Consider the following 23337-nt stretch of genomic DNA (forward strand, 5'->3'; position numbering starts at 1 on the left):
CCAATTCACACAGTTTCTTATTACTAGTTTTGGAACATATTTAATAAATAAGGCTATAGATTACACTGCCAATGTTATTATGTTGTACTGTTCAATTTGTTTTTGGTATTGTGAGCATTTATTATTATTATTATTATTATTATTATTATTATTATTATTATTATTATTGTGTCTGAGGCCAAACAGCTTATTAAAAAAATCAAGAACATTAATAATTACTGTAGGAGGAATTGTATTTAAGAAAACATGTAAGAATAATTGTACATTAAAAGTCATTTCTTAAAATAATATATATTTCAAATAACGGACTACTTACCTACTAAGCCTGGAGTTCCGGGCAGGGGATTCCGCACCCCTTAAGAGCTGTCTAAAATACTGAAAAACAGATAGATACATTATTTTCAGATCTTGTCTAAAATAAACTCAAATGTTTAATATTTAAGAACTTTGACTGCTTCATCTTTTTGTTTTCTAGAAATAATTGCCAGTAAAAGCATAGTGAATAGGGCCCAGCAACACTACAAGTATACCTCCATTTCCTGTGTCTGACAATCATGACTAACTATAAACCTTGTGAATGATGGGGATTTGTTTGCAGTTATGCGTCTTAAAAGGAGACCAAACTAAACATACAGTGATTGTCAATGTATTTACCTCGTCGCTGTGGCAAAACATAGGTGTGAAGACCTTCTCTAGCAAAGACAAGACATGCTCATAGGCCTCAAAAAGGCAGCGCATGGTCTGCAGCTTCACAACACCTTGATATGGCCCTTCTGCAACTGTAAGCAGGGAAGAGAGCTGGATTGCTCAGCATTCAGGATCAAACACAAACATGTACAGAATACCAAAAAGATTACATTCAGGATTTAACAGCAAAACACTGTGCATCAAATATTCAAGAGCCAGTATCCAAAACTAAAAAATACACCACTTGTAGTAACGTTTTTTAAAATGAATCGCATCGCAGGTGTTTAACCAATACTTACTGTTCCTTATTTCCTCTACAATGAAAGGATCGAATCGAATTTTGTCTATGCTCTCATCCAAACAGTAGGTCTCGTAGATTTTTATCACCTCTTTATGTAGAGAGAGCATTGCCGAGTCTGTCAGCTCAGGACACAAGATCTTGTCATTAAACTCCTCTGTAGAAAAAAAATAAATAAATCAACGCATGCCATACTTACGAATACACACATTAGAAAAGTTCATGATCCCTAGTAAACAACACTGAAGGGGCTGTTTCAGTGGTCCTTAGTGCACTGATTGTTTCTCGCCAGTCACACTATACATGGGGAACATGACAACTGCCTGAACCGGCTGACTTTATTTGCAGGATGCAGTCAATACACTATACTATGCCTATCATATATTCAAATATTTGATATATTCTGTACAGTTTGTTTAACAAATTCAATTGTAATAATAAATAACTCATTACTGTGCTCCCCCTTTATACTGCTGTAGTTGGGAGCCATGGACTTCACTATTTGTGTTCCGCCTTATTGCAAAGTTAAACTTTTAAAACTTTTCTTCAAGTGTAATTATCGGCCCATTTTTTTAAATGCATATTTAAATGCATTTAAATGCATGTTTAACCTACTTCGCACTTCTTTATAAATATTTGAGCTCTATACTAACGAGATTTTGAGAAGCCCCCCCCCCTCCCTCTTATGTATATTGCGCCGATCCACTCTGGACATCAGAGGAAGCAGCCTTACCCACAGTAAGACAGAACTGCAGCACATGGACAGCACCCTCCTGTTTCAAAAAGTTCATGAAGCGGAAGAGAAGGTCCTGCTGCTCTCGTATCTCCTTCAACTCCAGCTTAAGCACCTAGACACAACAGGGACAGATCAGGACAGGGCAGCCCGAACAAGGTGACAGAACTGCAATACTTCAGGAAAAAAACAAAAGAAGAAATGAGTTTGTATTCTTACAGATGGTTTCTTATTTCTCGGCTCAGCATACTTCTGCAGGAACGGGACCAAAGCTGAAGGAGGCTCAGTGTTGGGTTCCGGCTTAAAAATAATCAAAAGGTTTCACTAAACAACTCGTGCACTAGTGCAGGCTGTCTACTGATTACTGTAAAATCACAAGTACTTACAGGAGTGTCATCGATGAACAAAAGAAGCAAATGGTTCACAGTATCCTGTCAAAAACAATTTGGAAAGATTAGATTACATTCAATTATAGATACTATTCTTTGGATTTCTTTAGAAGCCTGAACTATTTTATAAACAGCAGTATTGGGAAAACCAAGGACACCAAGTTGCATTCAAGCTACCAGTAGTTATATTCAAAAAATTATAGTATGACTATAACAGTATTCACACTTGAATAGTAAACAACATTTACAATGTATTATATAAAAGTATTATAAACACAATCAACCCATCTGTATCAATTACTAGCAATTGAATGGCAGATTACAATTTACCAATTCATGAATCACCATAAAATATACTTACAGGATCGGCCAAAAAGTCCAGAGATGGAAGAAAAACTGAACCGGATAGAATTTCTCGAATGAGCAACGTAAGAGACCTTAGGGGAAGAAAAAAAAAGTTTATTTAAGACCACATGGCAATTGCTGAACTACAAGTTCAAAAACAAGTCTGAAAGATGCTCCATGTTATCAATCTGAATTATCGAAATTAAGGTTTCATTTATTCTATTTAGCATGCTACAGTCATGTCAAAAATAATCTATAAGACCAACAGACATCGTATTCAATTGGAAGGCCCATTTCTTTTACCAGCCAAAATGTGACAAACCATAAAGGAATGCAGATTGCTTATCCTGAGACTCTGATAAGATAAAATGACTCAACTGTTATTTAACTGAATACTCACAATGGGAATTTACAGAAAGGCATTGTTAACATCTTTAGCATGATGCTTCAGTGTAAAGTATGCAGTATTGCACAGAATTAAGCTGAAATTGTAAGTAGGAGCTACTTCCATACAAATGATTATAAAATCTGCAGCTTAAAATGTTCGGCAGTCTTAGGTACCCATCTATATTCCCACAGGAGACTGTCAATAATAAGCACACCTGCAATCTGTTCCTTTGGGAGGAAGAATGTAAGGGAAGAGAAGCTCGGTTAACTTTCTCAAGTACAGCAGTTCATCTCTTCGGCTTCGTACAGCTACATGCAAGTCTGGCCCATACTCCTCTACCGCAGCCTGCTGCAAATATTCTGTATTCTTCACTAAAAATGAAAAAAAAAAACACCAGCAGATCATTATACATTATTTATAAAAATGAAAGCATATTTAAAAATGTACAAACCTACATAAACAGGTTAAAGCTTTTTTTTTCTTACTAATTCAAAATATAAATAAAAGAACAGGTGTCCCATGAAAAATAGTCAATCCCTAGTGACACAACAAACTGCATTCACTCACTGCACCTCCTCATAGAACATACAGAGCCATCGGCTGGGGATGCAATCTTTGGAAAGCTTCAAGTTTGTTTAGCCACAGACACTGGCAAGCTAACCTTATTACATTGTTTGTTATTATATTGCGCAATTAAAAAACCAACCAACATAAAAAGGGTTAAATACCTCTCTGTCTTGCCTTAGCAATTATTTCAATATGTTTCATTGCAACTTTAAGTAACTTGCATGTTATAAGTGCCGGAACATCGACCTGGAAGAAAATGAACAGAAATAAATGCTATATAATAATAATATACACCACCCTCTAGTATTTGGGGCATTTGTTGACTGTTAAAGGATTTGTGAACCGTTTTCGTTTTTTTGCAGAAATTTAAAGTTTAGGGTCTATTATAACATCATGTTAAAAAAAAAAAAAAAAAAAAAAAAAAGTAACCTAAAGGCTGGAAAATAGGCCAAACCGCACTTCAAATAGGAAACACTCGACTATCATCGGCGTGTAACCTATAAAAAGTCCTACACATAAGCTACCTGCCGCAATTACCACTGACTTAAGTGTGAAGAGTCTACACAGTGTTTAGTACATTTTGAGAAATCAGTGGCAAAATGGTGTATTGTGTGGCTTATGGGTGCTCTAATACAAGCAAAAGGGATTCGGGGATTCGTTTATTTCGTTTCCTGGCAGCTCCTTTACGAAGAAAGGGCTGGACCCATAAAATTAAATGGCCAAACTTCACTCCAAGCAAATACAGCAGGGTATGTTCTGACCACTTCGAACATGACTGCTATAGGGTTGTCAAAAATACCGATACTATGATACTACTGCGATACCAAATTTCAAAAACAGTTCTGATCTTCATCAATTATGCATTCGGTAATACCGAAAAACATAAAGTATCGGAGCACTCCGTACTTGTATAATGAAAATTGCGTGTTTGCGTCCTTCATGTAAAAACGGAGTCGATTACTAAAAAAAAAAAAAGCTTCCCTTTCTCTTCCCTGACCTTCAAATAATTCAGACAGGTTAGCGACAGCGTAGACTATTGAATGAATGCATCACATATATAAGTTAAATACATGCCCTCAATGAAAACGATGGGGAAATGTGAAATTAAGAAAGCAAACTAGCTAACTTAGCGCTAATGTGTACGGTGTTGTGCTCTACGTTGGAGATAGATAGTATTTGTCTGCTTTCACATAATGTTACAGATACAGCGAGCAAGCAAGTTGGCTAAGTTAATACATCGGTAGCTTTGCTAGTTAGCTCATTTCTTTAAACAAGGAAAATATATATGTATATATTTTTTAAAAAATTACATTGAAATAGCACAGTGTTTGTATGACAAGAGGCTTGAAGAAACACGTCATGGGAACGCATGAAAAAAAGCATTTTTGCACCTCTCAGCCACCATACAGGAACGGGATTTCAACTGTACAACAGCGCTGCCACTTCACTTGCTAGCTGCTGTTCGCCTGGGGGGAACGACTCTAGTTATCCGTCAATGTATCAAACACACTTCACAGATTTCTCCTTGAGGTTAGTCTAGTTTTATTGCGGTCGCCCCTGGCTCGATCATAGTCCTACACAAAACATTTTCTTAAGTCATAATATGCAAATTACGTTTACTGCACCTGCACCGTTTGACCTAAAGTCAAGATTGTTTACCTTTATTAGGAATGTTCTCTTATTTTGCACGTTCATGTTTGTTTGTTTTTTGACGTGGTATTGAAGAGGTATCGAGTATCGTGAAACTGAACTGGTATCGTATCGAAGTTCAAAATTCTGGTATCGTGACAACCCTAGACTGCTATGAAAGGCATGCTGACGATCTGGCTAGAATTGGCTACCACGGAGGATACAGTAAGTTAAAACCAGAGGCCATACCAACAATAGTCTGTGCTTTTGGTAAATCAAAATAAAAAAATGAAGACAAAAACCCAGAAGTGTTAGCAGGGTCACCCATGACAGCTCGTCGGCAGACCAAGACTCACTTCCTGAGTGTCTCTACAATTATTATTATTATTATTATTATTATTATTATTATTATTATTATCATGTATTAATTTGGCTGATGCCTTTATCCATGGAGACAGACTTTTTCAAGCTTTAAAATGAAATGTTCTATACATTACACAGTGCAACATTATTTCCTTTTAATTAAATATTTTGCTTCATTAACTGACTTCCATTAGTCTGGCTTAGCAGGTAACCACTGATTATCTGAGTGTCTCTACAATTACTGACGGTTACCAAGATTGCCACCGTTTACTTTTTCCTCATCTTCTGAAGAATACTTGAAAATCTCACTTTCTAAATCTTCTGCAGTACTTTCCAGAGGCTCAGACTGATGTGGCTGAATGTCAAGTTTATTGTCATGTACGTCCTTGAACTCCATCTCAGCTTTAAAAACCAGCTTGACTCGGCGCAGGATAACAGCCACAGCTTTTGACATACAGTGTCTTATACGTCACTGGGTCATGTTATTATTATTATTATTTGTTTATTTAGTAGATGCCTTTATCCAAGGCGACTTACAGAGTCTAGGGTGTGTGAACTATGCATCAGCTGCAGAGTCACTTACAACTACGTCTCACCCGAAAGACAGAGCACAAGGAGGTTAAGTGACTTGCTCAAGGTCACACAACGAGTCAGTGGCTGAGGTGGGATTTGAACCGGGGACCTCCTGGTTATAAGCCCTTTTCTTTAACCACTGGACCACACAGCCTCCTATAACTTTTGGGCTGAGCTGAAGTGCAGATAATTATCGACAGGTTGGCCCCGACCTTTATATGTGAATGGCAGAAGAACTCACCCGTCTTAATAACTCGTAAGTGTGGCTGGTCATTACTGGCATCAGTGTACCTTATGCATGATAACTCCTTTGCAAATGTAACATGGAACCCTTCAGTAATATCTTAGCTTTAACTTAGAATAATGTTTCTAACATATTAACTTACCTTTTGAGCTCTGCGAACCATCACTGCAGCAAAAAAACGCAGTGTTACTCTCAGTTCATCCACAAAGGCTTCATCATCTGTAAGGTCCCTGTTAAGTTATAAATCAATTACATTTACAAGGTTGAAAAAAAATCTGGATTTTAAAAAGTAGTATTTTAACACTACTTTCAGGAAGATAAACAAATCCTACCTATACCAGGGATAAACAAAATTTTCCAGCACTAACTCCAGCACCTACAAATCAATAAAACAGTTGCATTTAGTAAGTGACTGCATTCATGCTAAAAAACATTTCTACAAGTACACCTATTCAGTGATCAAGGCACAGCATTGCTTGATGCAGTATGGCATGTAGTGTGGGGTGATTAGACTGTTTGGCCAAGGATCTTACCTTCTGGTTGAGGCACAACCTCAACCAGAAGGTCAACCAAGGCCTGGTGATGGAGGACCAGCGACCCCTGGGAAGGCATATACAGTTGCAGAGAGGGGAGGGAGAGAAAGACTTGCATAACATTTAGTAAAAGGTGGGCTTGGACTATACAGTATTGGGTAGCCAAAAGGTTTAGCATAGCATGCTGAGGCTCACCCCTAGAATCACAACAAGCCTCAAATTCAAACTGCAGGTTTCAACTTAAAAAAAAAAAAAAAAGAAAAAAGAAAACTAGAAATGAGGATCACATTTAACAAAAACAAAGCATCAACAGCAGGGAGAATGCATAGAAGCTCCACTCAAAGGGATGTTTCAATTAGAGACCTTTGAAATGTGTCTATTGAAAAGGGTAAAAGAAAGCTACAATTCATACTTCTGAAAGTGACGTGTCCACCTTTGAGAATACTTTCAGGTCCAACCATGGTTGATAGTTTTCAAGCAGCAGTGTTGGTCTGTAGAAGGAGATAAAGAAATGGTCTACCATACAAGAAAACTGTACAGATGTTTTTTCTAAAAACAACGATGGTTGTTCCCAACCGTCCAGCCAAGACAGGCAATCAAAAAAACAAAACAAAAAACACGTTATTATTTTCAGAAGCAACAGCGAACTGTATGGGATTCTCACCTAGGATTGTGGATTATTAGCCCTTACTACCTTTACTTTTAAGTATTAAATTCATAAACACAACACAAAAAACGAATTGTATAAATAAGCTTAACATTCAAGCATGTTTGTAGTCACCTGTTCTTTTATGTTTAGGTTAGGTTGATCATGAAAGGGTACATAATCCATCTCTTGCATTTGAAATAAGCTTTTATTTTTGTTATGTTGGTGCAGGCTGAATTTGAAAACAGCAGAAAATGTTCTGAATCATACTGTACAACAGGAATGCATTTACAATTGCACTCTACAAAATAACACAAAACCTATTATTCAGTGTGAATCCTGATCAAATAATCACAGGATGCTCCCTTTACCCAACTGCAGTATGAAATTAGCCTCCAGTGTACTTCCCCACCTTCAGAAGTATGCTGGGATCTCTGGAGCCTGTCTCTCCTGGTTGTCCTCTTACCTATCTGGACGCGTGCAGTCTGTTTTCTATGATGGAAGCAGTGCGGACGCAAACACGGTCACGTGCGATATCCCCCAAGGACCTGGTCTCAGGCCTCTTCTCTTCAACATCTACATGCTTCCCTTGGGTCACCTTATCTGCCAACATAGCTTCATGTTTCACTCCTATGCAGATGACCTCCACCTCTACCTAAAATTAGACCCTGGATGTCCCTCTGCCATGGTCTGGCTCTCAGCTTGCATCCAAGACATCGAGGCCTGGATGTCTGCCAATTTTCTTCAGCTCAACACCAACAAATCTGAACTTCTAGGATTGAAAACTCAATTCAAGAATCTCAATATTGCTGCCTTGAACCTCGGAAACTGTCTGCTGCTGCCTTCCCCCACTGTACGAAGCCTTGGTGTACCTTCTGGATAGTAACCTCTCCTTTGATGCCCAGATCTCCTTTGTAGTCAAATCCTCCTTCTACCACCTCCAAAACATCTCAAAAGCCTGTCCCTACCTTTCCCTCCCGAATGCAGAGATACTCTGTCATGCATTCATCTCCTCTCGACTCGACTACTGCAACTCTCTCTCTACGGTGGTCTTCTGTCACACGCCATAAACCGATTGCAGATGATTCAAAATGCAGCTGCTAGGATCCTTACCAGATGTAAAAAATATGATCACATTACCCCCTGTCTTGCCCAACTGCACTGGCTGCCTATTAAGTTTGGGATTACTTTCAAAAGCCTCCTGCTTGCCTACAAGGTCCTTCATCACACAGGTCCAGAGTATCTCTCCAACCTGCTGACCCACTATGTCCCTGCACGCAAGCTGAGGTCCTCTGACTCAGGCCTGCTTGTCATCCCCAAGCAAAAGTGCACTACACTCGGGGAGCACTCTTTTAGCTTCATGGCCCCGACTCTCTGGAACTATCTCCCAGCTTTAGTGTGTGCAGCTCCCACAATCACTCACTTCAAATCAACTCTCAAGACCCACTTGCTCTCTCTTGATTTTAATGCTCTCTAAGCTTGGTATCTGTTGTCTAAATTGCTATTTCAGGTTCTTCACTCCATCTTCTTTGTTTAATTCTGCGTGACAAACGCATCCACAATGTTTAGAATTCACATCCTAGCCTTTTATTTAATGTATTATGCCTATTTTTCTTGTATTTGCATTGTCTTTTACAGCTGTATTTAATGTATTATGCCCTGTATGTAATGTATCATGCAATGTTCCTCACTATCTTGTAAAGCGCTTTGTGATGGTGGTCCACTATAAATGGCGCTATATAAAATAAATACTGATTGATTGATGTATGTATGTATGTATGTATTTATGCATGCGAGTGCGGATTAATAAGTATTATTTATTTTTAATTTATGCTTGAATGTATTGTTTTACGAATATGATCTATATGGACATTCTCTTGACTTCTAAGGCAATCAGTGATCTCCAGAAAGTGAAACAGACGCTGGGTGCTCAGGCAATGGTGACACTTGGTAAAGTGATCCAGTGGCCACAGTGCAGACAATAGAAAGTGATACCCAGGGTTTCCAGTCAACATCGTCTACACAGATGCACCCTTTAGAATTCCAAGCCATTGCTTGAAAAGTGATACAAATTGTAATATAAACATTTTTCAGCACATGTAATAATTTCATAACATCAGTTTCTATGAATAAATGTCAGCTTTTGAATTCAAGAACAAACAACTTGATTTTGCAAATTCACACCGAAGTATGATTCTAAAACATAAAACTATTTTCCTGAACCAAAGTTTGAAATCTTCTTTATAGAAATTAAAATATGTCCCAATAATATGGGTGATAGGCACTTGACAATAAGTATCTGATCAGAAAGAATACACATTTTTGGCCAAAGTCCTGAAACCTGAACTCTTTCTATTGAGGCTCATTTCAGATAGAATTTCATGATAATACCAGATAATATTGGCAGCTGCCATGACACCCCATTCAAAGAGACATAGTCACTTATATGCTACAACCAATCTCAAATATTCACTGCAGCTATTGTATAGCTACATTTTACCACTTAAAATAAATATAAAAAATATTTTTAGTACTTTTCTACAGGGGTAGCACCAACTAGTAGAACAGAAAAGTGACAGACGACCTCAGAAACTGGTAGAACAGAAAAGTGACAGACGACCTCAGAAACTAAGAACAGAAAAGTGACAGACGACCTCAGAAACTAAGAACAGAAAAGTGACAGACGACCTCAGAAACTAAGAACAGAAAAGTGACAGACGACCTCAGAAACTAAGAACAGAAAAGTGACAGACGACCTCAGAAACTAGTAGAACAGAAAAGTGACAGACAACCTCAGAAACTAGTAGCTGACTAATCGCACGTCTCGTGATTGTACAGTAAAAATGAAGTGAGGTTTCAGATGGACATAAGTGATGTTGCTGTTGCGAATCCTTTAACATATAAATGACATTAAGATAAAAAAAATTCTTAAACGTTTTAAACAACAAATTATTATAAATAGAGCACCAGACATTATCAAATACATTTATTTTGTCAACCTTTGACTATTTTTTACCTCAACCATTCCTGTCAAATTATCATTCTACCGCTACTTCTCCACATCTTCAAACAAACTCCCCCTCCATACTGTTGTGAAACCACAGACTTTGAATCAGCTGCAAACAGCCACAAGTCCACATTTAAAAAAAGATAATAATAATAAAAAAAATTTAAAAAAACTTTCAGTGATTTAAAATCTGCATTGACAAGGTTCAGAAATACATGTAAATACATGGTCATTAAATTTAGTGACAAAAACTCTCTATACACATTTAGAAAATCCCATACCTCTATCTTCCTGGAAACTCTCATCATAGCTCACAGCATTGGCTTAACAGCAAAAACAAACAGTGTTTTTAACAGCAGAGCACAGTTACATCAAAACCCACATACCTGTGACGTTTACATTTTATTTTCCCACAGACTGCACAGCTATGCCCCAGGGGAAATAACTCTTGCAGCTCTAGATTCTGCAATAGAGAGATTTAGGTGGAAAGGGTTATACATGAAGTTCACTTTGACTTACTGGACAGGCGGAAAGGCAGGGGGGGTTAAGGTTTATACCTTAGGTTTAGGCTTGATTGTGAACAGGATATTAGGAAGAAGAGATTCTGGTCCTAATGCGCAGTAAAATGTGACAACTCCAGCCAGGAATGACCAAAAGATCATCAAAATATGAAGATACCTGAAAGCACAATTAAAACTCAAATTAAAGATTTTAAAATAATACAGCATACATATTCAATGAAAGATGCCCTATTCATCTAATAGCAGAACTCATCTTTAGAGAAAATAAAAAATTATGCACAATCAATGAACTATGGCACATAAGAAGCAGAGGGCATTGGCCATATTTATAAAGTGTTAGTTCTCTGTGAATTGTATCAAGACCAAAACATGCAAACAGTACAAAATCTGATTTTGTACAACCACCAGACTTGGTACTGATTGATCAAAATCCACACTTTCTCTTCCATCTGCTAATCACTTCAACTTTGAAGATTCAGGTGAGACTTATGACTTGCTGGACAACTCAGAAGATGTTTCTGGTGGCTCAGATTGTCAGCCATGAATCATTTTAGTAACCACCTGAAAATGCTAGTTCATTATCAAAGCATACAGGTTCACTTATCCAGCCCTGGTTTACTGTACATGTGGGAATAAAGACCACGAGCAGATTGAGCCCTTCCAAGTTTTTACCATGCTTAATTAATCAAAGGGCAAGGGCAGGTGCATCAAACTAAAAGCAAATTGCAATGCTTTGGATGGCTCAAACTATTTTGTGCAAGATAAAGGAGTTTGATGTAATTTACTGCTTTTTCACTAAATGTAAATATAAGCTGTTTCAGTGTGTACAGCTGCTTTAGAATCTCTGATCTTGACCTTCAAAGTAAGACTTTAAGATAAGCAAAGCTAACAAAGGTTCTAGAATTCCTTTAAGTGATAGTATTCTGTACAGTATGCACTGTATATATGCCACATTAAGTAGGTGCTGCAATGTGCAGAATAAACAGGTACAAATGTTTAGAATTATTTATATTTCCCCCAAAAGGAACCAGCCATCAAAATGAGCAGTTAATGCACAGCGGTTTATATTTAGTTTGTGCATTAAGATAAATGCAGTGATACCTCTGTTGCACTTTCCTTAAAATATTCTAGCTTAGAGTTTGATTAAAAAATGTGCACATGGCAAGGAAAGAAAATGAACGATTAACAGTGAATGGCGGTTAACAGTTCGGCAGCAAAAGGTAGCACAAAAAGTTCACATACATTAAAATGGAATTTACATAGTAGTTAAAACAGTTATATAAAGGCTTGAGGAAAACGCTAAACATAATCTATGAACCTGAATCCAATATGAAGAGATTTGTTTGCAGTGTGAACATCTTTATTTTAGCACAATATCCCATGGTAGAATGCCCATTGGGAATGAAGGAACCAGCTTTCATCCGTAGGTTAGTTTACCTGTTTAAAAGAACAGTGGATAACAGAAGAAACAGTACAATGAAACAGAACACAGGATACTGGCGGACAATTTCTCTGAAGAGATCCACTTTGAGCCTCTGTTGCAGGTTTTCCAGTAATGCTCTGAAACGTGGCATCTTCAGAACTGTGTAAAAAACAAAGACAGACAAGGATATGTACATTAATGAAGATCTTGCATGTCAGAAAAGAATAATCTTGTTGTGCTTGAAAGGAGAAATTCATCAATGGCTCAGTTTACCTTGTGTTTTCTCTCACGTATTAGCAAAACCTCCAAATTAAAATGCAGTATTTAGAGGATACATTTCAGGTCTAATCCTCAGGGATGGAAATAAAGACACCTACTGCACAGTGGTCCCATCCATTACAGGTTTTAATGTGTGCTTAATTAGCCACAGTGTACAGGTAGCCAGGTACATCTCACTAAACTCAAGATTGGATCAAACTGCTATGCAATAAGAGTCTTATTCCCATCCCTGAATCTTCTGTTTTCTATTTACTCTGCACCTGTGTGTCAGGGTTACACAGAGACAGCGTTGTCCACATTCAGCAAGCCATCACGTTAAATGGCTCTATTCTCAAAAGTAGTCTTATGCACTGCATTTTTCTTAAGCGTTTGTCTAATCAGCTGCTACACCTCAGAACATCTGAAAAATCAACCTTAGCATAGTTCAAGATGCACATCTGCTATGCAGTGTTCAAAACTTATTAGAACGCACTCTTACAACACCTGGGAAAAACATAATGTGTTTAGTGCCACCTGAATATCATCACACTTGAAAAGCTGAAGCAATGTACACAGTGCGACACCGCTATTATAAAAAGACAGTAGAGAACCGAAAGAGAGCATCATAGAAATATGCATACTCTCGTAAACTGCTTCCATGCACTGTAGCAAAAAAAAAAAAAAAAAACGAAATATGGTAATGACGTTATCATGTTACAATTTCTTCAGCACACGACTATGTACGCTTGCACTACAACTGTAGTTTCACACATATATAGAGAAATACATATTACAAAATGTATTCAGACATCAGACATATAAACAGTTCAAAGTGATGTGATTCAGACCCCAGCCTTTCCACATACGAGTCAAAACTAAAGAGACAGCAGCTGCACCAGCAGAGGACATCTGTTTTGGCCCTGTAGAGATGAATCAGATTTTACGACCTGAAAATAATCTAGTTCTTTTTTTTTTCTTAAAAGCAATTACCTATACAGCACTGTTTATGTGACAATGTTTACACATTGATACAGAACCTAGTACAAGAACCGACTGTAAATTATTTTATTACGTGAAGCACCTTAGTTCAGCTGCAGCTTGTTCTCCAAATCAAATGCCCTGCAACACGTTATGAAGAATCTGTCACATAAGACAAGTCGTATCATTTCATCCACAATACTAGCGCTGCTGCCTGGTAGGTTTTCCGACAACTGAAACGAAGTATTTCTAGATGAAAATACGTTTCTTTGCCTTTGAACTGGATTTCCTGTTTTGGGGAACCGATTTCAACCCCGTGCCTACGACTTCCCGTGACTGACGTTATTTCCGGTTAAGGAAGTCGTCGTATACCTGGAGGAAGGTGTAAAATTCGAGCTAAAGCCTGGGTTGTGGTTGAATGCAAATTCCTCGTCGCTTTACAAAAACATTTTTTTTGTCTAAGTTACTTTCAAGTTAAAAGTGTGGTTTGCTGATCCAGGACAAATAATGAAATCCAATCCTTACACTGCAAACGGTGGATTTGGGAACTGGCAGTGCTGTCATTCCCCGAGCGACACAATCGCTGCTCGTATATTTCGGCCGCTGGAAGCTTAGGGTTTACACAGCAAGGCAGTAAATGACGAGATACGGACTATTTTGAAGCTCTTAAAGTGTTGGTCGTGCAAACGGGGAATTTGCAAACAAGGGTATAGTTTTACCGGGATAGTACGGGGTCCGCAGACCACTTTTTCTACCATTTTGAATGCAGTGGGAGATTCGCATGACACTAATCATGCATGGTTTAAGCTATCGTATTTACCACTACCAGAAGCAAGACAATATGTTGGTCATTATGTATTATTGAACAGTGTCATGTAGAGTATAAAAATCTGGAGATATCCGTACTGACATACCATATATGGGTATATTTGCATGCAATTGATATCAATGTATTATTATTTATATTATTGGTTGGTTATGTAGAGCCAGGGCAGGGGTGTGTTACTAAAATAGTTATACTATTCACATTCTTTAGGTTCAGAATTCCACGTCACAGGTGTTATATATTTTATTAGGTAAATTAGATATCATTTTATTGTACTTGACATGATAATCATACATATTGTAGCTTCCAATTACACAAGGTACATTAACTGGTACTATGTTAAATAGTCAAGAATAATATATATATATATATATATATATATATATATATATATATATATATATATAATTCCTGAATTTAAATTATCATAACATTTACTTAGAAAAAAAATAATAAAATCTGAACCATTTTCATCACGTTTTCAGCTTGGATCCTTTTAAGCTAGAGGGATCTCCCCTCTACAGAACTGAATGGGAGAATACACTTTGCTACACTTGCCTTGAGAATTGTGTGGGGGATGCTGCAAGGGAATCTACTGATCAGGGAGCTTCCAGTGTGGCCAGTCACTTTCATCAGTTTCGAGAGAGCTGGTGTGCCCTGCAGCTGCTTGAATGCCTGTCAGGTGGAACTGATGCAGCTCCTCACCCTTTCTGCAATGAGGAATCTGTGTGTAATTTTTGACCCTGATCTCTCCTTTGAGCCACATATTCGAAATATCATTAAAGTATCTTTCTTTAACCTTAGAAATATTGCCAAGGTGAGGCGCTTCCTTTCACAGCACGATGCTGAGAGACTGATGCATGCCTTCAGATCTTCTAGGATTGATTACTGCAATGCCCCGTTCTCTGGAATTCCAAACTCTGTTCTGTCACGATTGCAGCGTGCTAACCAAAACAAAAAAAAGTGAGCACATTACCCCAGTGTTAGCAGCCCTCCACTGGCTCCCGGTGCTGTCCAGGATTGACTTTAAGGTCCTTCTATAAAGCCCTAAACGGTTTGACTCCGGCCTATTTGAAGGATCTTTTAGTCCCCTATGCCTCTGGCCGGCTGCTCTGATCCCAAGATGCAGGGCTGCTATCTGTCCCAAGGATTTTATAGCAAAGGACAGGTGGTAGAGCATTCAGTCATAGAGCACCTGAACTCTGGAATGCTCTATCATGCACAGTGAGAGACATACCTACATTGGCAATTAAAAAAAAAAAAAACAACATACTTTTATAATATTTATTTTTTATATAGTTGTATTCCTATTTATTCAGTTTGAGTTCCTCATCTGTAGCTTTTATTTGCTTTAGTTTTAAAATGTTGTTTTCTCTTTATGTTTTTATTGTACTAAATGTACTTCCGAATGTCCTTTTTCTTGTTAAAAGCTCCTTGGGATGGCTTGCCATGAAAGGTGCTTTGTAAATAAAATTTGATTTGATTTGATTTGATTTCTGGTTGGAGCGAACTTCTTCACAGGAGTACAATTCCAGCTGTTTGAGCTGGTTAAGTGCAAGTAATCTTAAAAGTTCAGATAAAGTAGGCCAGTGTCGCAGGCTTCAGTCCTTTAAAGAATAATAACTTAATACTGTTGTGTATTTTTTAATTACAGTAGAACCCCAGAGTTACGTACACCAAACTTACAAACTGACCGGTCTACCGAACCCCCACTTTCAACCGGAAGTATGCAATCACTCAATCATGCATGCAATGCAACCAGATAGAAGCTCCTACGTAAGCAGCGTGCTGATCCTGGAGAAAGCAAAATTACTGTACCAACAAATGTATTCATAAGAAGAACATAAGAAAGTTTACAAACGAGAGGAGGCCATTCGGCCCATCTTGCGCATTTGGTTGTTAGTAGCTTATTGATCCCAGAATCTCATCACGCAGCTTCTTGAAGGAACCCTCCGTTTCCGGGTGCTCCGTCTTTCAGGTGAGACGCACTTGTAAGTGATTCTGCAGCTGATGTATAGTTCACACACCCTAGTCTCTGTAAGTCGCCTTGGATAAAGGCGTCTGCTAAATAAACAAATACTAAAATAATAATAACCCAGGGTGTCAGCCTTCAACAACATTACTGGGGAGTTGGTTCCAGACCCTCACAATTCTCTGTGTAAAAAAGTGTCTCCTATTTTCAGAAAGGTGAGGCAGATTTCAAAGGAAGTACAGGCAATTTTACTGGGAACATTTTAGTTTTAAACAAAGTACAGGTTCTCCCCCCCCCCCCCCCAGCCAAAGGAGGCTGAATGACTGAGCAAGCTGCACGAATGAATTTTGTTTCAAAACTAGCACAACGTTACCCCAAGTTTTCTTGGACGTTTAAATCTGTGTTTTTGCTACAGTTACTATCGCAATGGTAACTTTAATTTAGCCTTTTCTATTTAAAGTACTGTTTTAAAGACTTTAGAACCGTAACAATAGGAGTATTGCATTACTGTGCTGTATCCTTGTATTATTCTTCAGATTGAGGGTGTAGATAGCAGGTGTACACATTTATTAAACCATTGAAAACTCATTTTCAGAGCATTTCAGACTTACAAAAACCTACATTCCCAAGGGGTTCGTAACCCTGAGGTTGTACTGTACTTCCTGTCGATATCTATTAGTGCTGGGACAAATATCCAAAGAATCGAACGAATATTTTTTGACATGTATTCAGATACAAAAATCTGTTTGTATTCGCTACAAATGACAAAAATACCTTGCACTTATTTACTTATTTTCAAAAATGGCAAATGAAAAAGAGCTCTGTGTGATAGGTGAGATTTATATATATACAGTCACCTCCAAAATTATTAGCACCCTTGATAAAGATGAGCAAAAAAGGCTGTATAAAATAAACACAGGTAATGAACTGTATTTTATGCTCAAATATATGGGAAAAACATATTCTTTTATTCTAATACAATTGCTCAAAGAAAAAGTTTTTTATTAACAAGTAATAAAACATTTTCTCAAAAAGATAGGTGTCAGAATTATTGGCACCCCTAAAGATTCTTATAAATAAAATCAAACAAAATTAAATCTGCATTAACATTCTACTTCTTTAAGTTCATATCAGTCTTAAGGAACTGTATTGTGGCCTTCCATGCCTTCCTGTTTCAGTGGGGTATAAAAATGAGGTAACACGCATATGAAATCCATTTGTCATCTATCACCATGGGCAAAGGCAAAGAACTCACAAATGAAAAGAGACAAATGGTTGTTGACCTTCATAAATCAGGCAATGGGTACAAAACAATAGCTATAAAACTAAATATACCAGGTACCACTATTAGGGCAATAATTAAGACGTTCAAAACCACTGGAACAGTGGTAAACTTGCCTGGTAGAGGACGCAAGTGTATCTTGCCCCCACGCACAGTGAGGCAGATGGTTCGGAAGGCAAAGGGAAATCCAAGGGCCACAGTTGGAGAATTACAGAACTTGGTTGCATCTAGGAGTCAATTTGGAAGGGTTGCCAGAAAAAAAGCCTTTATTGAGAGCAACCAACAAACGTAAGCGCCTGGAGTTTGCTAAACGACATTGGCACTTCGATTGGAACCGGGTGCTATGGTCAGATGAGACGAAAATAGAGCTCTTTGGCCACGCACACCAGTGATGGCTTTGGCATCGAAAGAAGGATGTGCGTGCAGAAAAGAACCTCATACATATTTATGAGAAATGTGTAATTTTGGTTGATTCCATTGAATCGCTAATAAAGTCAAATATATTCCACGTTAGAAAATTACAATATAGTTCAGTACTGGTATTATTAATTATTTCTTTTTTGCTCATCTTTACCAAGGGTGCCAATAATTTTGGAGGTGACTGTAATATATATATATATATATATATATATATATATATATATATATATATATATATATATATATATACACACACACATACTACCGGTCAAAAGTTTTAGAACACACATTTTTCCAGTTTGTATTGAAATTTAAGCAGTTCAAGTCCAGTGAATAACCTGAAATGGTACAAAGGTAAGCGGTAAACTGCCAGAGGTTAAAAAAAAAAAGTTTAGGTTACCAAAAACTGAAAAATAATGTACATTTCAGAGTTATACAAAAAGGCCTTTTTCAGGGATCAAGTAATGGGTTAACAACTTACAGCTGTTCTGCAGCAATGGACGTAAATTAAGCCTTGAAAGTTGATGCTAACAATTCCTACAGGTGTCTCAACTTTTGTTGATTTCTTACAAACCCTCTGTCTGTATAAAAGCAGTGTTGGAACAGACTGTGTTACTACACCCTCTTAAGCATTATTTGGACAGTATTGTACTGCAGGAAGTAGTATATTGCTCTCATAATGGCGGGAAAAAGGCAATTAACAAAGGAAGACAGACCATTATAACCCTTAAAAGTGTAGGTCTTTCCTTTAGAGAAATTGCAAAGAAAGCCAAGGTGTCAGTGAGTACAGTTTCCTACACCATCAAAAGGCACTTGGAAACTGGAGGAAACTCTGACAGGAAGAGGTCTGGCAGACCCAAAGCCACAACAGAATCAGAAGACAAGTTTCTGAGAGTCAACAGCTTGCGTGATAGGCGGCTCACAGGACAACAGCTTCAAGCACAGCTTAACACTGGTCGAAGTAAGCAAGTCTCAGTTTCAACTGTGAAGAGAAGACTTCGAGCTGCAGGTTTGACAGGTCGAGTGGCAGTAAAAAAGCCATTGCTAAAATGGCAAAATAAGAAAAAGAGGCTTGCCTGGGCCAAGAAGCACCGCCAGTGGACTACTGAAGACTGGAAGAAGGTCTTATGGACCGATGAATCAAAATTTGAAATCTTCGGTTCATCACGCAGGGTTTTTGTACGCCATCGAGTAGGCGAAAGGATGGTTCCTCGGTGTGTGACACCAACTGTCAAACATGGAGGAGGAAGCGTGATGGTCTGGGGCTCTTTTGCTGGATCCAGAGTCAGCGACTCGCACAGAGTGAGTGGCACCCTGAACCAAAACTGCTACCACAGCATTTTGCAGCGCCATGCAATACCCTCTGGTATACACCTAGTTGGTCAGGGGTTCATCCTACAGCAAGATAATGACCCAAAACATACCTCCAGGCTATGTCAGAACTACCTTAGAAGAACAAGACGGTAGGCTTCAAATCATGGAATGGCCAGCACAGTCTCCAGATTTAAACCCCATCGAGCTGGTTTGGGATGAACTGGACAGAAGGGTGAAAGCAAAGCAACCTACAAGTGCAACACATTTGTGGGAACTTTTGCAACAGTGTTGGGAAGAACTTTCCGAACAATATTTGATTTCCATTGTAGAAAGAATGCCACAAGTGTGTTCGGCTGTTATATCTGCAAAAGGTGGCTACTTTGATGAGTCAAAAATTTAGATTAAATTTTGTTAAACAAAACGATTCCATGATTTCTTTTTTATCTCCAATAAATGGGGTCCAATAAATTTGTTCTACGCTTTAATTTCAGAGTACACTGAGACATTAAACTGCGTAAATTTCAATAAAAACTGGAAAAATGGAGGTGTTCTAAAACTTTTGACCGGTAGTGTATATATATATATATATATATATATATATATATATATATATATATATATATATATACACACACACACAGGAGCAACACAGCAGCTCTTGAGCCTCTATTTAAGTTTTAGACAGCAAAAAGTAAACAAACCAGATTATGCGTGTGCACTCATAGTGATCTCTATGGAAGGCCAGCCGCGTTGTGCTGCTAGAGCGAGTCAGAATCTCATGGGACAGAAAAAGCACGTCATTCTGATATACCTCGCTTAAACAGTGCCCAAGTTGCTGGAAGTTTTGTATAGTGATTTTTATATAGATTTGCTATATTATATATTTTTTTGTTGTGACTTTGTTATGTGGAATGTAATAAATGAGAACCAAAACTGTGAGTTTTTTCCCCTTTGCTTTACAATGCATTTCCACGTTTGTTTTAAGTGTTTAAAGTTAAATTTCAGTTTTCGTTTGCTTCTTCAGCTACAAAAAGGCACAAGTAAACCTCATGTTGTTACTTTATGAAAACGTGTCTATGGCCGCTGTTTTTTATGAAGAAACGGCAATGGCAGGGAATGAAAAAAAAGAAAAAAATAAATAAAATGTGTTGTCAACTTTATGTACTATTTATTTAGGGAATAAACAAAATGTTTAACTTGAACTGCTATTTGGCATCCTTTGTTTTGTAGTTAATTCACTGGGGTAAAGTAAGTCCTACACAACTTATTCTTTACTCCTGGGATATTCTTCTACTTTAACGTGTTACACATTCTAACATCTTGCTGTAAAATAAAGGCACACAAAGGGTTTTCAAAATAAGCTGGCGACCGACGAGATCCACTGTCTAAAATGATATCTGCGCCACCTACTTTTACTTAAAAATACTACAGCAGAAGGTGACAGGGAGAGGGAGGTCTAAGGAAGAGTTGAGAGACAGCACGCCAAACTTTAAAAATAAATTTGGGTCAGGTTACAATACTTGGCACTGTAACATTTATTCAAGTTTATCTTTGTTATGAAAAGTTCTTTTATTGAGGTAATTTAAAAAATATTGTAGCGTGCACGGGGGTAGGGGTCAGGGCTGGTAGGTGATGCAATCTGAAAAGACATAAACCCGATATACGCTCCTGCAAGGGAGCCGGCTCTTTTGTACAGCAGTATCGGCGCTATGCTTCAGAGTGGGAGGTCCCTGGGTCGCGTCCCACATCCGCCTGCGAGAGTCCTGCTTGCAGGAACCATGGTTCGTTACAATATACAATATATAGAAAAATAACAGGTATTTGTGACATATACCTTCAATTAAAACATGTAAATGTGTATTGTTGAGCTCTCATTCCTATACATTTGAACTAACTACTCCCTGTTCATGTGAATGTCAAAATAAGGTCCATACCGCAGTTTGTTAAAAATGTCTGTACTTTTCATTAATACCGTAATCCAGTAATTTACAACAATCACCAGTTTTTTTTTTTGTAACTGCTTGTTTTGTAATACTGGCTTGATGCGGGAATCCGTTTAACTCCACATATTCTACATTGTCTGTCCTGTCTCTGTTCCACTCCAAATGGCTGGGGGTTGCTGTCAGTCATCTCAGTGGTCCGTTAGTACTGTAGTTTCACCCTGTTCTGACAGACCTCGTTGACGGAAGCAGTGCTAGAATGCTCTCATTTCCCAGCTACAGCGCATGTCATTCAAAGCGCCTACTTTTAAATTAGCGGGTTAAGGTGTATGTAAGGTTTTGTTTTAGGAATACGATGACAGTTTATAGTTTGATTTGAAAATGGAAGTCTCCACGGCAAGACGAAGCGGGCCCGTCTGCCTTGCCTTCCAGTGACTGAGTCCGGCTGTGCTGAAGCAGGAGACGGGGAGCTCAGACTCCAAATAATAAGTGCAAGTTAGTTCTGTTCAGCTATCTAATGTTACGTTCTGTGCATATTATTTTCACTCAAATGTATGCTATAAAGATCTGTGTAATACACTTTTATATCCCGCGTTTACTAGTTTGAAACAATTTTTAAATGTATAGCTCATCTGTGACCAAACGTTATTTCAATTAGAATGTTGGTAACCGTGGTTTTGTTGCATGTTGAATATGATAAAGGGGTTTCGCTAAAGAGACATTTTTCAATGGCATAAAGTCTGGGTTTTCTTTAATAGCAGAAAGGTCAATTTCACACATTCTCTGCTTGAATTGAAAAATAAAGACCGGAACAACAGTCTTTCTAAAATAAACGTTGACATTAAATCGCAAAAAAATAAAAATCGAATAGTAGCAAGCCTAGGTATAAGGAAGCAACACTATGTAATTTAAAGTTATATTTAAATATTTAACCCAAAATATATTTTGCACAAACCAGTGTTCTGTTCCTAATCAATAGGTTAGATTACTGTTGTAAATGGCTCTGATTCACCAGCCCGTGTCTGCTCAACTTGCTTCCTTAGCAAGATTAGGAAAATACAATTTGGGACACAGGCACCAGCAATCCTCATTGCAGCAAGAAAACATTTTTACCCACAATTACATAAAGAACACAAGACAGTCGGTGGTGTGCATGTTTTTTTTTTTTAGCACCAACAGTTTTTTTTTTTTTTTGTTTGTTTTTTTAAAAGACACATAAAATCAAAAACTTTATTACAAAAATAAGTTAAACTCACCTCCATCTTACAGTATAAAACAATTTATTTGCAGGAATGCAAAAACGGTTGTTGGCCACCAACAATATTTTAAAACTGGTAACATTTTTTTTTTTTTTTTTTAAAAGGTTTGAAGTTGTAACGATACAGATTTATTGTAGAGGGAGGCAACTGTGTACAAAACCAAAAGGAACAGTTCAGTCTCCTCGTTGTTATACATGGAACAATCAAATCTGCAGTATCCGTTTAACCTGGGTGACTATCTGCCTTTACGGATCTATTAATTCACACATGTTTTCAACACTATCGTGTGAATTCAATTTGCAGATCAAAAAGATTAAAGTTTAACAATCTGGCATACAAAAAAAAATTAAATGAGATGTTGAGCATGATTAGTTGAATATACTCAAATCTTATTAACTTAGAAAACATAATTGTGTGTACTTAAGCAACGCTCATCTTTCAAAAAGATAAAAATGGAGACGTCATCTTCCAGTGAAAAAGGGACACCGCAGAGCTTTTCAAAAGCAGTATTTGATATTTCATTTCTGATACTTGAGCTTTTACAAAAGTAACACCTTGCTAAACTATTATACAACCAATAACTACATTATCTGAAAAAGCAAGGCAGCTATTTCAGTTCAAATAGGACAAAAGCAAGGCCTGTTCATACTCATTATATGAGTTATTTATTTTACATGCCCAGTTTGACTGTTCGCAGTGTCAGAGCAACAGTTAAAATAAAAATAAAAAAAAACAAAAAGAC

General features: G+C 37.7%; 2 protein-coding genes across 15 annotated transcripts in view; both read right to left on the reverse strand.

Moving 5' to 3' along the window:
- Positions 1-13927, reverse strand: part of snx14 (sorting nexin 14) — a 32305-nt gene extending 18378 nt beyond the window's left edge. For 7 of the 9 annotated variants that reach the window (XM_034004299.3, XM_034004298.3, XM_034004291.3 and 4 more), the window contains exons 1-16: positions 13686-13926; positions 12361-12505; positions 10960-11080; positions 10789-10865; positions 7162-7240; positions 6549-6592; positions 6359-6446; positions 3569-3653; positions 3055-3211; positions 2469-2544; positions 2105-2149; positions 1938-2018; positions 1719-1833; positions 987-1142; positions 655-779; positions 317-375 (exon numbers count right to left, since the gene is read on the reverse strand). In XM_034004299.3, coding sequence (XP_033860190.1) covers positions 317-375; positions 655-779; positions 987-1142; positions 1719-1833; positions 1938-2018; positions 2105-2149; positions 2469-2544; positions 3055-3211; positions 3569-3653; positions 6359-6446; positions 6549-6592; positions 7162-7240; positions 10789-10865; positions 10960-11080; positions 12361-12497 — 1445 coding nt within the window. In that variant the 5' untranslated portion in view covers positions 12498-12505; positions 13686-13926. Of the gene's footprint in view, positions 1-316; positions 376-654; positions 780-986; positions 1143-1718; positions 1834-1937; positions 2019-2104; positions 2150-2468; positions 2545-3054; positions 3212-3568; positions 3654-6358; positions 6447-6548; positions 6593-7161; positions 7241-10788; positions 10866-10959; positions 11081-12360; positions 12506-13685 lie in introns of all 9 variants that reach the window. The other 2 variants (XR_009328643.1, XM_059023545.1) reach the window with 1 other exon arrangement.
- An 8672-nt stretch (positions 13928-22599) lies between these two features.
- LOC117403001 (heterogeneous nuclear ribonucleoprotein Q) overlaps positions 22600-23337 on the reverse strand; it is a 12853-nt gene continuing 12115 nt past the window's right edge. For all 6 annotated transcript variants that reach the window (XM_034004804.3, XM_034004803.3, XM_034004802.3 and 3 more), the window contains exon 12: positions 22600-23337. This exon is cut by the window's right edge. The gene's annotated coding sequence lies outside the window, so the exon portion shown is untranslated.

The sequence above is a fragment of the Acipenser ruthenus genome, chromosome 5 (assembly GCF_902713425.1).
Source record: "Acipenser ruthenus chromosome 5, fAciRut3.2 maternal haplotype, whole genome shotgun sequence".
Lineage (NCBI taxonomy): Eukaryota > Metazoa > Chordata > Actinopteri > Acipenseriformes > Acipenseridae > Acipenser > Acipenser ruthenus.